General features: G+C 40.1%; 2 protein-coding genes across 4 annotated transcripts in view; both read left to right on the forward strand.

The window, feature by feature from the left end:
* Positions 1-1,743: 1,743 nt before the first annotated feature.
* cenpi (centromere protein I) lies at positions 1,744-17,209 on the forward strand. Its single transcript, XM_069694158.1, has 20 exons — positions 1,744-1,976; positions 3,380-3,517; positions 4,828-4,946; positions 5,358-5,465; positions 6,030-6,078; positions 6,231-6,277; positions 7,254-7,343; positions 7,440-7,571; positions 8,446-8,589; positions 10,533-10,653; positions 10,926-11,020; positions 11,723-11,840; positions 12,084-12,148; positions 12,332-12,441; positions 13,026-13,161; positions 13,873-13,997; positions 14,610-14,658; positions 15,166-15,384; positions 15,757-15,798; positions 15,959-17,209. The coding sequence occupies exons 1-20, from the start codon at positions 1,841-1,843 to the stop codon at positions 16,091-16,093; spliced, it is 2,178 nt and encodes a 725-aa protein (XP_069550259.1). The 5' UTR covers positions 1,744-1,840; the 3' UTR covers positions 16,094-17,209.
* Positions 17,210-17,430: 221 nt separating this feature from the next.
* drp2 (dystrophin related protein 2) overlaps positions 17,431-18,223 on the forward strand; it is a 151,757-nt gene continuing 150,964 nt past the window's right edge. The window contains exon 1 of one of the 3 annotated variants that reach the window (XM_069694302.1): positions 17,431-17,821. The gene's annotated coding sequence lies outside the window, so the exon portion shown is untranslated. The remainder of the gene's footprint in view (positions 17,822-18,223) is intronic. The other 2 variants (XM_069694301.1, XM_069694298.1) reach the window with 2 other exon arrangements.

Below are 18,223 nucleotides of genomic sequence, written 5' to 3' on the forward strand. Positions count from 1 at the left end.
TTTTGCACTCCCCAAAGGGCTAATTGTCAGACCGTCTTTAGTTACATGAAGACATAAAAGTAAAAAGAATGAACCCTCCTTCAGCTTTCATGTCTGGTATTTACTGACCATTTTATGTTGTAGGGTTTACAAATGCTACATAGTTTTAGTTTTATTTAACCGGATTTTGAGATTTCTGAGATTATACAGTAAATTAACAAAATTCCTTCCAAAAATATCAAACAGCTCCAGTTTCTCAAATGTGAATTGTTTTGTTTATCTTATTCTCTTGATAGTCAACTGAATATTTTTGAGGTTTGGACTGTTGTATAGACTAAACAAGACATCTGAATATGTTAAGATGGGCTTTGGGAAATTGTGATGAACATTTCCACTATTTTCTAACATTTTAAAGACCAAAGAGCTGCAATAATATGACAAACTGATTAGAGAACTAGTCAGTAATAAAAAAGAATTGTGAGTTATAGCCGTAGGGACTTCTGGCCTGAATAAAAGTGAACTGAATTGCATTTGCTGTGTTTAGAGCATTGACAAGTATTATCTTAAAACACATCTGCTTTAATGCAGTACTTACTGTATTGAATTTAAAAGCAAAACAAAGCAAATTTTAGGCAATCACCTTTTTGCTTCAAACCTTCACAAGCAAGATTTTGAATTTGTTCACTTGAATCCACCTCATTTATGATTTGCATTGGTCTCGTCTGTAGTGTATTATGTATTTATATTCGTTGTATGTTTGACCCACCACCTCTAGAAAATGATTAAAGCAGTGGCCTGCGATCCTTTGTGACTGAAGGGAAGAAATTGTTCCTCAACTGTGTGACTTTGTCTCTCAGAGAGAAAGAAGAGTTTAAAGACAAGGTGTGAAGGGTCAGTTAAGTTTTTACCTGCACAGTCCCCGACCCGGGAGGTGTCTGTCCTGTAGGGATGGTAGGAGGAAACCTACTGTCTAATGGGCTGTCTTCACAGCCCAATTTGTTCTACTCCTGTATGGTTTCAGATCCAGCCCAGAATGTGATGGAAACACCAAAGACAAACTCAATGGCAGCAGCAGAAAATGATGTGAGGAAATCGTGTGGGAGTCTCATTTTCCTCTACTCGTAGTTAAATCATAATGGTGTTTTATGTTGATCTCCCATTTTGGATCCTGAGAGATGGTGGAACCCAGAAATGTTAAGACATCACAGCAGATAAAAGTATTTCACTTCGATGGTGAGGGGGGAGTGGTGGCCACCTTTAAGTGACTTCTCTACAGTCTCGGGAGGGTTAAGCTCCAGGATAATGGAGCTTGAACCTGCGGACAAGATGATCCACCCCTCTTCTGTGCGGACTCATTATAGTCCACGATGAGTCTGATGGAGGTGTCATTGGAGGTTCCGTCTTTGATGTAAAAGTGTTGGCGAGAGGACGCGCCTCAAGAGAGGGTGGTGGATGTGGGGATTTTGAAAATGGTGACGGGCAGATCGCGGAAGTGGAGGGGGATGCCTGTTGACCAATGGCAGGCAGTCTTAGTCTACATCCGGTGTGTCAGGCTAGTTTTTCAGTAATACTGACCAGTTTTATTGTTATTCGACGAAGCGTCCTCTCACAAAACAAAAGCTACGTGACGATTGTAGTCCAATGGTAGCTTGCTTGCTTTTTCGGCGAATGAAGACAAAAAAAGAAAAAGGACTACAACTCCCACACGGCAACAGAAGCGGGTAGACTGTACTGCGCAAGCGCAGGTCAAACGGTCGCGCGGAAGATTTGAGTTTTGTTTGAATGGCGGAGGAAAACGGAGCAAAGCGCAGTGTTGTTGTTGTTGTTGTTGTTTTTTTAGCAAGTTTTTAGCAATGTAGAAATGGCAACGACGCTAAACCTGTCGGATTCTGTGTCCAGCCGCAGCAGTAACAAAAGTTTGAGAGTCGCGGAAAATGAGAGGAGGAAAAACGAGGCGGAAGATCCGTTTGTTCTGGCCCTGAAGTACTTCTCCGAGGGTAAGACTCGGCCAGACACTTCCTCACATCGGTAGCAGATGGTGGCGTTACTGCCTCCAGATGGACCTCTGCTCGGATTTAAAAATCAAAGAATAGATGGCGATAAACAGGCAATATCAGGAGGGACAGTTGGGCGAACGTTAAGCTATGTTTACGTGGTTTTCTAACTGAACGTGGGTGTGGATCAGGGCTACCTGGTGCTTCACATTTGGGCCACAGAGCTGACAAACAAATCGTTTTTTCTTAGTTATTTCACCGGAGATGTGTCGTATAAAAACACCTTTCTGACTGTGGTTAGATTTTTTTTTTTTTTTTTTTTTGCAGTGAACGTATTATGTTTTTATCCACAAGGCTAGAAGTGACTGATTATTCTCGTATACGTATATTAAAAAACCAAAAACAAACATGAGATCCAAATGTATTGCAAAAACCACGAGGTACTCTCTGGAAGCTCTTGTGTAACTTACATTTACTGATGGCTAATAGAGTCGTTACTTATCACGGCTCAGATCAATGGATGAGACTTCAAGTCAACAAGCTCCGTACTGGACGATCAGCTGTAGTATCTGGGATCTACCCATGGTGACGTCATTGTGGCCACTACGTGTGTGTTGGACCATCTTTACAATTATATGACTATTTATTTATTTATCTATTATATTATATGATTATATTCTACCACATGGTTGACCGTTGTTCTGAAAGAGATTTATCTGAATGCCCGGCATGCAGCCAATATTAATTTGAGCTATGCCGTGAACAATGCATGGGCTGCTCAACTAAATATGCAGATTTATTCAATTTATTCATTCAATTTATTCAACAGCAATATTCACCAAAACTCTTGCCAAAGAATGCTTTTAACACACAACATTTAGCATTAAACATAAGAACTTTGGCAGGCAAATCATTTTTAATTAATGATTTAACTATCTTGATGATATGTTTTTAACTGAAATTTGGTTATTATTCAGCTAATGCTCCCAATTTCAGTCTCATGAGCAAAATCAGGAAGTGAAGAAGGGATGTGGATTTTTGGAGCAATTTTGTAAAATTATTCTTTCCAACACAGATAAATATCTTATGGGGTATGTAGTTATTTTCAATACTTTTCTTCTTATTTGAGTCCCTTGTGTTGAGTTTTATTTTTTAACATCGACATTTCCAAATATTTTACGATGGAGTTACACTTAGTAAAACAGTGAAAGCCGCCCATGTTCATGTCCTAGTAAGAAAGGGGAAAGGGGGGGGGGGTCTGCAAATAGTTTCTACTGTGCCAGCTCATCTACTTTCATGTCATCAACGTGTTGATAATGCCTCTTGTATGTCAAACTGTGGGAGTATTTTAGAAATTATAAAAGTACATACACACTCTGATGGGTAATCACCTCTCCCTCCTGTAGTTGAAGCAGGTACTCCTGTGCAGGGGAACGATGAGTTGGAGAAGAACCTGGAGTTGGTGGAGCAGGTGGCCTTCAGTAAGGGACTTTCCCCAGAGGCCATTTCTATTATGCTGGAGTTTGCCATGAGCCTCCGTATGGGTAAGACTGTCACTTAGCAGCTGTGGACTGGTGATTGTTGTAATCGTGGAATTTCTAGCAGTAAGAATGGGCTTGTTAGCTACATGATGGGGGGGGAGCTATTATAGCACATTCTTTAGTTGTTTGGGCTTGTCGTCTGGCTGATCACACACCAAGCAAGCGCACTCCTGGGACGGGTTGCCAGTTTGTCATGGAGCTAACAACGTTCACACTCCAACCTCGGTTAATTTAAAGGCAAAAATTCACTCAGCCTGCCTGTTTTTGGACTGTGGGCAGAATCAGAGAACCCACAGTAACTCATGTGGAAGTAGAACAAACCACACGCATTCAAGCAGCTTCTTAATCTGAGGTGGTTCACCACTGTTCCACTGTGGCTGTTCAAAATGTAATAACACCTTGAAGTTGTGCTTCAGCGCAAGTTAATTGACGAGATCTGAAGTTATATTATAATAAAATTATATGATGTAATGTCCTATCAGTGTTCACCTGGACCCAAAGTCTAGCGGGAGAAACATTTCATCACTCATCCAAGAGACTTTGTAAATGCAAGCATCCTCAACCTTATCAACAGCACAGCTGAATATCAAACGGCGCTAGTGATTGGATTCATATGCAAATTTTGGTGAACATTAATCACAATGTCCTTGTGCATTGTAGGAGCCAGACATCTGGCTGTCTTTAATTAGACATTTAGGCTGCACCCTTCACTGCGGGTAATTGGCACACGGGTGTGGTTTCGCACATCATTGTTTACCTGTTCACTTGTATGGGGGCACAGAGACCATGCGGGGGAGTAAGCCTATGATATTTGGCAGCTCAGTTCATATCTGGTCACATCAGAGTATTAAAGTTTGACTTGATTATTACAGTACAGTAACTGGTTGTCAGTCTTTTTTGTTGTTTTCATTGATAAACATTATAAAACACATTTGGATTTGTGTGAACATGTCACAGTTACGATCCCGCTCAGTCCCCTTTGTGCTTTTTTCATTGATCAAGTCACTTAGAGGAGCGATGACATGTTTCTCCCACTAAAATTTTGGTCCAGATAAAGTGATTCCACTTTCTGGGAATTTAATTACTGAGCATGCATCAAGATGTCAGCATGATGTGATCACACATTTTCCACACAATTAAAACACATGGTGCAAAAATTGGTTTGAATTTCTTCCAAAACTGTAGGGACAACTGTGCAAAGTAAAAAGTGTGTATTAAGGCCTTGAACAGCAGGCTTTTTTAATTTTTTTTAATTTTATTTTTTTTAAATTGCTTCTTTCAACTGATTATGTTTCTGTGAATGATCTGTGTAGGGAGTGGTCCATGTGTCCGGGTGCTGAAATGCCTGATTCCCACCTCTGTGGTGCCACAGGAGGCTGTAGTTCGAGCATTGGTTTGGTTGGGTGTTGGCAAAATACCTATCAGCACTCAGGTAAGTGCAAATACTTTGCAACTTTAAGATTAAACTTGGATCTCTATGACTTTTTTAATTTTTTTTAAATTTTTTTTTATAGTATTTAGTTCATGGTGTTGGACAGTAAAGCTGTAATTGATTTGTTTACTTTCTATTCATGAATCATTTAAGTATATTGGTTGGAAGAAATGTTTATTTTACCATTTGCACTATTAACCATCTTTAACAAAATAATATGAAAAAAAAAGACTTTTGCTCTCTGCTCTCTTTCTGTTCATATAATATCATTAAAATTTATATTTTTGTGCCTTTTTATTTCTAAACAATAGTTAATAGCATTTAAGATGAGTTTGATTCTGCATGTGTCTTTAGTAAGATTGTTCCATAGTTTAATCTATTTGTGTGTCTTCCTGCATTTACAATTTTCAGATTCTTTTCATAAAGTGGGTGTTGACAGTGTTTGACATGATCGATGCAAAGGACCAACTTCGAGCTATTTATGGCTTCATCTTCAACTTCGTCACAGAAGAAAATCTGGTATGTGTGCCGGTGATCTTTGTATTTGTTTGTATTGTTTGTAATTGTTGAGCAAAATCTGATGCAATCAATACAAAATTTAACACTATTCAATTCTACATGTCTTACACTGCGAGTAACAAAATGGGGGTTCACTAAATTTAATTAGAATTACATTTATATCTATATATCTGAGCTGTTTTTTTTTTTAACACAATATTAAAATGACACGTGTTGGTTATAAGATAAAAGCTAACTTGTGCCTGACTGGAAAGACATAGATAGAAGTCTCTATGGTCTTGGCCTGCAATACATACACTACAAAAGGGGTTTGTGTTGTCCTGTGTTGCTGAACTGAATCTGTTTAGAAGCAAGTGCCTCGCAACCGGAGGCCTGTTTTAGTGAAAAGGTTTGTGGGGTTATATATCAAATATAGTCTGGATTATTATCAGTGGAGTCCTCCACATAACTCAGTATAACTGCATACTAGAACAGGTCCTATTCCTTCTCCTTCAGTACTTACATGTATCACTGCTATTAAATGAGATGTGAATTGATGAATTATATTTTGTCACATTTTTTCAGTGCCCTTTCATCTGCCATCTGTTGTACCTTTTGACCAGGAAGGAAAACGGTAAGCCAAATATTTTCCCACCTGAAATATGATCCACATACTATGAACATACTATTTCCCCTGTTTTTCTGGTTTGCTGCATTATTTGCTTTGTTTTGAGTGTTCCCATCACGTCTCTGAGCACTATTAACTGTCTCATTTTGTCCCTGTAGTGCGGGTCTACAGAGTCAGGAAGCTACTGCAGCTACAGTCTAAACTGGTAAACTTCTTGCAGATTGTATGTCACCTAGAGCCACGTATCAAAGGAACTACATTTTTTCCTTACTCAGGCTACATCCACACTGATACGTTTTAGTTTAAAAAAAAAAACAACTTAAATGGAGACTTGCTGACCCTTTTCTAGATGAAAACTCCCTGGTTTTATTGCTGTCCGAATGAGGCATACTGGTGAAGAAGACACCCAAATTAACTTATTAATTGTGTCTTGTCAGTCACAATGTGGCCTTCCCTGAATTTGTCACGTCCCCATCATGTGACCCTTTTCTGGAAAACAAAACAAACTACATCTTTAAATACCATAATAATGAATTACAGCCGTTGCTGACTTGTTGTCTATGCTCGCGGCTGCTGAACAGTTAATTTACTGCATTTTATAATGCTAGTATTTCCTACATGAGCAGAAGACAAGCTATCACTCAAAGGATTTGCTATGTCCAGTGGTGTCATCAGCCCTACATGGATCACTGTTGTTATCGTGACCCATCAGATTCTGTGACCTGCCCTGATATTCTCACCCTATCCATCTTACTCCTCATGCCTCAACCTAACCAACAATGTCAGTCATAGAATCTAATTGGTCACTAAATATGCTGTATCACTTGTTTTGGACTGAGTGCCCGGTGTGCATGACTAATAATGTGATGTGCGTTTTCTGGCGTGTTAATATGGACAGAGATAAGTTCTGAAACAGTGCTAAAACACTCCTGCAGAAGGAGATGGTATTTGTTACGAAATAAAAATATGTTAGTTTGGATGTAGCCTCACTATGTAAATCTACTCGGTGTCCAATTGCAGAAATGTTACGCTCTGCACGTTATTCCCATAAACAGTTGCCCTACCATATCATTGAGTATCGTTGTATTCTGCATGAGTAGAAAACATGATTCAAAAACAGAAACGTCTAGTACGAAGATGTGTCCTACTGAGTGTGCTGATACTTGTTCTTGTTTCCTCAGGGACGGCAGCCTTTCCTTCTGCACTTCCTGTCACTTTACAGAGTGTTTTGCCCTGAACTAGTGACGCTCTCCATCCAATCACAGATGAGGGTTTGTACATAGATTAAGTTAATGCTGTTGTAACACAATATGAGCATCATCTCTAAAACACCAGCGGAACCCTGAATGTTTTCTGTGCTTTTACAGAGTGGATTTAAGAACCACATTTCTCCCTGGAAATCAGCATTGATTGCTGTACAGAAGAGGAACGGTTCTCAGGTTGCTTCCAGCATCAGCGTGGCCTTCACGAAGAAGGATAAGACCACTGCTAAGAAAAGGGTATGGAAGCCCATTTAAGTTGTCAGATTTTTAAATATTTTTTTTTTTTTTTTTTAACTGTGTTTGCAGTCTGTTGCTGCTGTTACTTGCCATACCGTCCCAGCATCTCATCAGCCCACAGCATCCACCAGAGCATTCACCTGAAGGCTCTTTAGGTTTTCCCCTGGGGTAAAACTGGTATCGGAACTCACTGCTCTCTCATTGTACGAAACGTTAAAGTATAATTGGAGGGAGTGACATGGTCAGAAGACGATGCCAAGTGTTCATTATTGATTAATCGGCAGGTTATTTTCCTGATTAAGCTTTTACCCTGAAAAATATTGTGGCATTGTGAATAGCATTCACATCCATGGGGATGTCTCCAGTTTACTCTCGAGTTGTTCAATTTACATAATATGACAAAGAAAAACGGCATTTTGTCTTATTTGAGAAGGTACAAATGGAAATTTTTAGAGGCTCTATCAAAGTATCAGATTAATACAGAAACATAAAGTCAATTAGGTGATCAGTAGGGCAACAGATCAATAACTGGCAAATCTTATGATATTGAATACTCATTTGATTTAGTCTTTAAGCAGAAATAGAAAATATTTGTTGGTTTCATCTCCTTAACATTGTGGATTTACTGTTTTTATGTTTATGTATAACTCAGTATTTTGGGGTTTTATACTTCTGAGATTTGAAGATGTCACTTTGAGCAACAGGAAACATGAGATGATATTCAAATATTTCATAGACAAAATAAATAATTGATTTATTGATTAATCAATAATTGAAATGACTATTAGCACCCTTACTACGTAGAAATTTGTAATCAACCAGTTCATCATAAGTTTAGTGCTTTTACCTATGTTTTGTGTTTTTTTTTCTTTAGAAATACTGCCACCTGGAGTTGCCGGCATTGACTTCAGTAGTCAACAAGGAGGCTCAGATGGAGCAGTCCTCCAGCAGAAAGCTGGTCCCTCTGGTCCAGCTGGAGTCTTTTGCTCATCTGCTTGAAAATATGCACCGCATAGAGGTAATTCTCCTGGGACAAAATCTCTTTAAGTTTTACAACCGGGGGAGGGCCCGAACCCTTTACGGTCTTGTTTTCATTTCTTTTGTTCTCGGCTAACTCAGCCTCAGGTTAGTTTGTCAGTAACGGTTTCAGCAGCGGAATAAAATGCATGTCAGTCGCATGACCACGGGGACTGTATGTCCCAGGTAGAGGGAAAACCAGGTGCAACATGAACATGAGACTCCCCTCGTCCCAGCTCCCACAGCCACAATCAACAACGACTATAAACCTAAAAGTGTTAAGGACACATTTTGACTTTAAGGTGGACTAGCTGTTAAATGAACTAAATGGGACTTAATTAATCAACCTAGAATAATCCACTCAAGCAAATCCCCCTGCTGTCGTGAAGAAATTTCCCCTCGGGGATTAATAAAGTGTATAAAATCAAAAATCAAATAAAAAAAAAAGACAAATCTCTCACCTTAACTTGAAAAAACAGGAGACGAGAGATTAAACAAAAATGCTCACAGTATGATCATTTGTGATCACTGGCTGGTTGGACCTGCAGGGAGGAGAGCCCATGGGTGCTCGGGAAAGCTGGCCTTTAACCTGTGGCTGTCGAGCTGGAACCAATCAACTCCCTGGAACCCACATACTGACTCGCACAGTCACTCACAGTCAGAGATTCTCACTTTCAATCCATTACACACAGAAGCAGAGAGGAGCACACAGAGGAAGGGTTAAAGTACATAAAATACAAATATATAAACACAAGATCGGAATACAACCTAACACCACAGTACATTTAACTTGTGATATAAGCTTACAGCCACAGGGTGGTGCTGTGTTACAGCTCTGATTTTGTCTGATCGGTGGCCTTTAACTCTGTCCAAGAAAAACCACAGCAGCTGGCCTGTGGCTGTTTTTCCTTTATTAGATTAGACCATAAACCGGCTTCATGAGCAGAGTGCTTGTCATTTCTTTTTGAAACTGGTCATCCCTTTTTTTTTTATTTATTTTTTTTTTTTTTTTACAGATATCATCAGTGCTTTATCGCTCCTGTATGAGTAAAGAAAGCAAATGACCAGAGATGAGATGTTTCTGAGTAATGCATTGGACAAAGTTTCAAAGCAAATGGTCATTTAAAGAGGCCTCACCATAAATGTCTATTTGTCCTGCAGATTCAGTGACCTGATAAACTGATACAAGTCATTTTAAATGACTTGCAGAGTTTTATGTGTCATGCTCAATAAATTCCCCTCTTTCACTGCCCACAAAGCCAACATAAACAATAAGCCTTTCGGAGGCTAATGCCACCAAATGTGTTTGTTATAGCCTCGGAGACTCTACTTTGCCACATGTTAGGAAAGACAGATGAGCGTAATCAGTCACCCTCATAAAACCATACCGCAAAGACATTGACAAAGGATTATTGATTATTTCCCTTTCTGCCTGAAATCTTGTCAAAAACAGAATGATGCTTTCTCAGTTTAATGATACAGTCGCTCCATAATTATTGAAGACCTGAGTTGTGTCCATTTACAGTTTGTTTTCTCCTTCTAATTTATTTTTTATTGTGACAAAGTCTCTATATTGAGAGGCAGCTGTTCGTGCACCTTACGGGTCTGTACAAACTATCCAGTGTGGTGGATAAATGTCCCAGCACCGCCCTCACAGGGATTACGGCATACTGAGGAATTGGTTCAGATTTGGATCAGTGGTCCACTCCATGACAACGACGCGAGCATTTGCTGATTCTTATTTGAAAGGAGTTTGAGGCGGTCAGTGACACAGACCAGCTCTTTGTGTCTCTTTAATGTGATGTTTGCCTTTGGGAATAGAGTTATTTGTCAATTTTTGGTTATCACTGCATATCTGTGACTAATTACATTTATTTAGGTGATTATTTTAGCCTCTCAATCATACTTTTTTTGTTTCCTGTTTGTTCATTTTACCTCCACCAGCTGCCTGCTCAGATGGGCTCACTGCTGGGTTCCAGTCTGGCACTTCAGTACCTGGACTGTGTACAGGATGAGTCTGCCCTCCTACGCCTCAATTTCTGGCTTGGCTACGCTTTCCACGAAGGTAAGAATGGAGGGGCGACAGGGGGACAACTATAAAACTCCTGTGATCTCTTCTATCCACAGGATACATCCAAAGCAAGGTTAACCTTCAGTTGAACCGCAACATATTACTTAGTTGGCATATCAAAGGGACTCTTAAAGAGAAAGCTTAAAAGGAGACCCAAGGGATGTCACCGTGTGAAGATGCTGTGCATATAAAATCCCCTGCTGTTTTCTCTCCGCTCCCCTGACTTTTTCGCTCATGAAATATCCCTTTTTGTTATCCTTGTTCAGAATTTTTATTCTGTGGCGATGGAGGAGCGATCCAGAATTCAGAAGAAGCTCTTCAGTTTTTGAACAAGTTGCTGTCCGCACAGCACTTTCTCCAGGTGAGCGTCATTTCTCAGGCACTGATATCTCTCTACGCCTGTCCCCATTATTATACATCAACCTGTCACAATTATTTTTGAACAATCATTAGAATTGTTTCCATTCATCGGTTTAAAAGCATCTGAATGAAACTAACAGGAAAGTCACATTTCCCTCCGTGATGTTTTCCACCGTTTGAGGTCGGAGTGATGCTCTTTTAATGAGGCCATTTTGTGGTCTCTTCTTCTTCTGTGATTTATTGGCACAAGAGTGGACAATTAGTGCCACCAAAAGTACAATGTTTATTTTGATTATTGGTATCTGTAATTACCAGTAATTTATTTGTATTCTTCAGTAATTATCTTTCTATATTTAAGTTGTTATTTATGTCATATCTGGTGCATGCAGTTTTTTTTTTAGTTTTTTTTTTTTTACAAAAACTAAAAGGCAAACAAAATATTTCCTGATGTGTAATGCCAAAAAAAATGGCGCCTTTTCTTCATAAGGTGCATGTGTATTATGAAACTACAGTTTGGCTTATATGTTAAAAAAAAAATCAACAGAAGTGACAGCTTTATACCTCACACATGCTGTTTATTATTTCCTGTATTCATTAACCTGCATCCACATGCTTAGCTGACACTTGCTGTGTACTACTAAGTGAAATCACAATCCATGGTTTGTTTCATATTGTCAATAATTTGTCATATTTTCTCCACCAGGAGGGGTTTTCCAGTTCAGAGGCTTTCCTCTACAAATTTCTCAACGTTTGGGACGGTTCTCTACTCCGTCCTCAGATCCTCGGCCTGCTGAGCAACATTCCCGTTATCCCGAGTTCCCGTGAGTTTCGCCTCCACAGAGTTCCCCTTTTATTCACCCATCTCTTCTTCACAATTCAAAGTTCTTTCTTTGTGTCTGTCAAACATACCCTCACAAACTGTTGCCTTCCTCCCGCACCCTACTGATCACTTGCATAAAACAAAGTCATGTCCTCATGTTAACAAGGCCTGTCATATTCAAGAAGTGTAATGCATTAAATTATGTAGCAGGTACAAATTTGACCTTTCGTCTCCTCCTGTTCAGAAATCCGAAGGCTTCTCTTTGAGCCGCTCATGCAGCTCTTTTTCACGTCTTCAGTGTTTTTCAAGGTAGGCTTTTCTTTCTGATGTCGAGAAAAGTTGCTCCTGCTATAAAAACCTTCTTTTAAGTTGACTGACAAGATGCATTCATGTTTGTCTTATATTCACAAAGCACTTAATATGGATCCAACATTAGTTCAGTGTATAAATTTACTATATGCTTATTGCTATTTCTCTGGGCACTGTCTGCAGTGTGGACTGATGGAGTGTCTAAACTCTATGCTACTGAAGTGGCTGACCTGGCACTCGGTGTATGCTCTGGAGGACGACCTGGACATCAGCCTCAACAGCCACACCTCCATGTGAGTCTCACATCTTCGTCCGGCTACTTTAAAAAAAAAATTTTTTTTTTACTTACTGAGTGTAAACAAGCTATAGACCTTTGTGAATGGACTGAAGAACGTGAAGGCCGAGGCTCTTGAAACCTCTGCTCTTGTGCCAAGAACTGCCATCACACACCTAATCAGTTACAGATGTAACAAAGGTGCCGAGCTGCTACCCCTGGTTCGTGTAATATTGAGTCGGAGTACTTTACTTTAGTTATCAATAATCTCAGCGCTGCTGCGTTGGGCTGACCAGCGGTGACTTCATCGGCCAGTGCCAATACACTGCGTAACGGTATGACGTTATGCCAACAAGTTGATAAATTGCAATTTGTCACCACATACATTTTTTTTTTATCATCTAAAAAAATTACACTGATGTTATCATGAAAGATATGACACACAGAGCCATACCTCTAATTGTCGTAAACTGCTACTGTGGCTGATTTGTGCGCTTTCCTTCAGCATAATGCTCCAAGGTAGATCCGCTAACCGGTGTTAGGAATGGTGCTGATTGGTCTGATCTGGTTAAAGTGTGTGTCTGACTTTCTGTTCTGTCATAGAAACATGACTCTGTCAGGTTTTAAGGATTCTGTGCTGGAGCTCGTTCACTTCGTGGGTCGGCTGGCTTCAGTGGGCCTTCAACTTGAAGGCTGTCACTCTCTCCTGCTCAGCTTCATCCTGGACTTCTATGAGACGGTAATTGAGCTGAAGCTTATGATTGAAGCTGCTTCGTTATTTGTCTGTGCTTGGGTGTCATGAGTACTTCTAAATAATATAAAATGTGTTTTGATTATTGTTAAGTCACCTGGATGTTTGACCCCCACTACTCAGAATGATGTGCATGAAGAGTTTGACACTGCAGGGCTGTTTTCTGCCTTTTGTGGGGAAACGTTTCTCTATTGATATTAAATCTGAGTTCAACATGTTTGCATGGGAGCTTGCATTTTTTTTTTTTTTTTTATCCAATATGTATCTTATACGAGTGTGTCAGTGGTTTCCTAGTCAAGTTGGCAGCATCACACACCGCACAAGACGGTTGAAGTAAGTTGAGAAAGAAAATAAATGATCACAAAACCACTAATTTTCTGAAGTCTTTGCCGGTTGCTTGGCAACCTCTCATAATGTTTTACATCATTCTGGCTCATGTTTGAATCGGAGGCTTTTAAGGGCTTGTTTACCTTGCTCGGTACACGCCTTAAGAATAGAAAGAACATTTCGGTTGCATAAATAGTAGTTCCCATGTTTATGTGGCACAACATCATCGCATAAATAAGAAGGTACGATGCCAGGAATAGCTTCACAGACCAACTTCTAACAAAGCAGAGTCACGGTAAAAGCTTCAGCAGTGACATATATTCAATCTTGGAGTATCTACTTTTTTTTTTTTTTTACTGTCTCCTGCCACAGGTGTGCGACACATTTCTGAAGTACGGCCTCCCCCTCGTGGTCCTTCCTCCACCTGGAGTTTTTTACCCGGCCCTGTTTGCCACCGACCCGGTCAGTGTGGACAGACTGGCCTACATCATGCACAGGTGGGGACTTCACATCTCTCTGTTAACAGCCTGCCATAATCCTATTGTGATGCATATGTTAGTAGTACCCTAAATGTAGTATGTCATATGCTTATACATATTTGATGAAGAAGCAGAACTTGAATCAAATAGCTCCATTACACTTGCATGTTAATTTATGATTTATGATAAAGAGAGGCTAAGAGGCAATACACTTTTACGTTCTGTAATTTTTATAGCTTTGCCCTGTACATGCTGCTGTAACGACAAAATTTCCCCTTGCAAGATTAATCAAGTGTCTGTCTGTATATCCATATCTATATCTATATCTATATCTATATCTATATCTATATCTATCTATCTTAAACCCTCTCCTGCTTTTTTTTTTAATGTAGAATCCAAGCATTATTTATAACTCCAGTCCATAATAGCACAAATACTCATAATCTTGGTTAATTGACTACGCCCCTGAGCTCTGAAATAACTTCACCAAAGCTAGGGATAAAAAATGCCACGGCAAAAGAAAACTGGAGTGTAACTGCATAATATTTTTTGACAGACCATAGAGAACACGGTGGTGTTGCAATCATTCATGATCACAGAGGTCACTTGTCTTTGAACATTTTTTTTCAGGTACAAAGTGAACTTGACATCAGCCAAGAGTCAGGAGAAACTATCAAAGGTAAAGACTACTGTTTCTTTTTTTGCTCCTGCTATACATGCGTGAAAACGATGGCAACTGCATATATATATATATATATATATATATATATATATATATATATATATATATAATGTATTACATATTAGATGTACATTTTAGGGATGTATTTGGTAACCTCTTTCAATGTTTTGAGTCCCTGTGCTAGATTTGCTAGATTTGACATCTCAGACCAGCTCTTTCCCTAAACCTGATAACCCTAATACCTTCTCACACGAGGACTTAAAAAGTTAATGATTTTAATAAAGCTGCCCCTGCGAACTACGAATGAATGAAGTACAGCCAGAATCCTTGCCTGAAAATGTCATTGGCACTTTTTTTATTAAGAAAACTGGACTTGGTAAATGTCATTCCAATTAATTATCACAGCAGACATCAGATGTGTTTGTGGTTGAGCTGGACTCTTTTCCTCCACGTTCTTTGTTTGTTTTTCCTCATTCTGTCGTTCCGTTCACTTCTATTTTACAGCAGGCCTTCCACATCAGCCGGCAGACGTTCTGCGAGTTCAACCACTACGTTGTCGTCATGGTCAACTGTCTGTGGAACTCCCGGATGTTTCATCCAGGCATAGATGTACAGCTGTCAGAGAACCTGCTGCTCAAGAGCAACGTACCGCAGTACTGGGCGAGCTTCGACCTCATCCACCACCCCGCCTTCATGGGCTACGCTGTCGACTTCCACCAGAAGGTGAGAGTGCATCATTTGGGTTTTTATTTTGGATTCAAAATGTATCTTTGATGTAGCTTTAAACAAACCCTACTCCGTGTTAATTTCCAAACTGTACAAAGTACTTCATGGATCAGCACACAGCTGCTATGTACAGCTAGTTAATAGACTTACAGGCATAACAAATATGGTATTAATGTATCTTTCATAGATTATACATTAATTCAGAAGGCCATTTTATTATTAATGGCTGCTGCATGAGATGTGGTTTTCATCATGTTTAATAATACACGTACCTTTTTTTGGTTCGGTCCAACTGCAACATCCAGCAGTAATCTTGTGAGATTTACCAAGGTTGGCTGACAATGAATATTAATGTTCCCTCTTCATCAGTGCTGGCCGGAGAGAAAGGACATGAACCTCAATTCCATAAAGGTACGAGAGGTGTCCTTTTCATTTCTGCATTTCTAACAGACTTCACGTACTTCACGTAGTTTGAAGTTTCACAGATTAATTGAGATGTCTTTGATTGTACACATCTTCAGATGTCCTCGATGTGACCCGGGGGAGGGGGGGGCGTTTCTGTGTGTTTCAGCACTCCAAGCAGTGGAGCTGGTACCTGGAGTATCTGTTCACTCAGGGTTATGACGGTCTTAAACACTTTGTTCAGAGTAACATCAACCGGCAGATGACAGCAGGCGACGGGCAGGGCGACACGCAGCCGAGGTAGAAGCTCGACTCGGCGGAGAAGAAAAGCAACCGCCTGAATCGTACCCATTGTTTTAAAGACTTGTACATATTCCACCGCTTCATCTCCTCCAACCTGCTTGCAAACCATCTGAATATCTTTTCATGTACATAGTATTACGTTTTCATTGTGTATTCTTACTTGTAGTATTGTCCATTCATAACAGAGCCGCTTGTGTTGTTTTCTTGTACAGCCTCCCATCTGCAAAACCTGACTCTTGCACATTGTTGATATTAAATAAGTGTAAGCCTTTTACTTTACAAGAAAACAAAACCAATCTGTTGTATCTCAATAAAAAAAATATATAGTCGGCAACAGTTTACAGGACACGCACATTAAGATATGTTGCTCGTGGACACTGATGTCAATCTCAATTTTGCTTCTATCAAATGCAGTCATTTGCTTGAATCTGAAGACCGGGAATTCGTATGTATTGCTGTGAGCGGCTCTACCATCTGGTAAACAGTATTTTGCTTTCATTTTGTTGGGAACCCATCTGGAAGGTTAACGGCTCGTAGGCTCTTCAGCTACTTTTAAAATCGCTGCAGGTGTACAGACTGCGATCAGGCTTCTGCGGGATGTTGTATCCGGACCCGGAGCATATTGAAAACTTCATTTCTGTTGCGCTTGAGTTTGTATATTACCAGCACTTCTTCATTTCTGGGTAATTTGAAATAAATGCAAAAGACCCGGAAAGATGTGTCTAAGTTCAAGCAGTCCCAACAGCACACAATGCTTCTTTGGTTTGCAACGAAGGGATATTTTCATCATCAGTTGCTATCATGAGTAATTGATTGGTAAGGCTGTGGAAAGACCACCACATATCCTGAGAGCCCAACGTTGTATCCTCAGATGTTTTGTCTTTTTCAAGTAACAGTCCAAATATATTCAATTTAAAATGTGACACAGAAAATCTAATTTGCACAATGGAGATGAAACCACTTATCCAAATTGTTTCTCATTAATACTGATTTGCATCATCTGTAAACCAAGAAACCCTCTTGGTTAATTTTTAATGATGCCCTTTTTTAAAAAAAAGAAAGAAATCTATGTATTCCAAGTTTTTGAAGTCTTTGATTATTAAACACCAAAACAAACCCCTTGGATGTGAAAATGAATTCGGCAATAAATCATATTCTGATTTTTTTTTGTTTTGTTTGTATGTCTCGTTGGCTTTATAGTTTTTAATCCACTGTTACATGACGAAGACTTGCAAAGACGTGCTCTCCCAAACCTTGAGCCAAACTTACTTCCCGTATTATTATTTTTGTGTGTGTGGACAGTTCCCTCCTGACTGACTTGAGAGCCTCTTTCCTCCTGCAGCCCTCAATGCAACTTTTCTGTTCAATTCTGTTCCAACTTCTAGTTCCGGAGATGATTCTGTTCTTTGTTTGAGGTAATTAAAGCCACCAGATGAAAAGCCTCGGCGCATGTTGTGTGGATGAACGCGAGTGAGCGGGAGCCACCTTAAAGAAAGCAACCCTCTGATGTCAGACGCGTCAGAGACACAGACCTCTGCCGCCGGTACGGCGCTGCGCTGCTCCGCCGTTTCAAATCTTCATCTGCGCTGCTGCTCTGTTCACTTTCTTCAGCTCATGTCTCGACTGCATTCACGGGAGTAGCTTATTCCGGCAGCGTCTTCGCCAACACGTTCAGCTGAGCTGAGTGTCAGTCCCACCTGAGCCAAATCCTCGCCTCAGGGAGAGGAAGGTAAGATTGTTGTTCTGGGGCTGCTTCTTATTAAGTGATTACTGCGGGAAATGTGTTTTGGTGGAAGCTGGTTAATATCACATTCGGAGCAAACAGACGAACATGGTGTGACAGTGTGACACGCTTCTTAAATCGCCTTTGGGGTTACTCTTGTACATGTTGAGATAGAGGCTGGATGTTGTGCTGCAGTTAGGACACTGTCAGTCGTCCTGGTCCCAGTTTGGCAGCTGGATTTTTTATTTTATTTTTTTTAAATCACACGACATCCGTGTGATGAGTGGGGTTTTCCTGACGAGCGCGCGTGTGTGTGTGTGTGTGTGTGTGTGCGTGCGTGTGCTCACTGGCCGATGGAGCCGCCAGAATAAAAGATGCGCAACTGGACGTTTTGGGAGCATTTGGAAA

This window comes from Brachyistius frenatus, unplaced genomic scaffold (assembly GCF_029030835.1).
Source record: "Brachyistius frenatus isolate BFR_SWC_R1_liver_20210118 unplaced genomic scaffold, ASM2903083v1 Contig_17, whole genome shotgun sequence".
In the NCBI taxonomy this organism is placed as follows: Eukaryota; Metazoa; Chordata; class Actinopteri; family Embiotocidae; genus Brachyistius; species Brachyistius frenatus.

What these genes read in the sequence shown, in the direction of transcription:
- cenpi (XM_069694158.1), top strand. Translation starts at nt 1,841, where the DNA reads ATGGCAACGACGCTAAACCTGTCGGATTCTGTGTCCAGCCGCAGCAGT. An exon ending in TTTGACCAGGAAGGAAAACG is followed by an intron (nt 6,079 to 6,230) that starts GTAAGCCAAATA and finishes TTGTCCCTGTAG; the next exon opens with TGCGGGTCTACAGAGTCAGG. An exon ending in GTCAGGAGAAACTATCAAAG is followed by an intron (nt 14,659 to 15,165) that starts GTAAAGACTACT and finishes TCTATTTTACAG; the next exon opens with CAGGCCTTCCACATCAGCCG.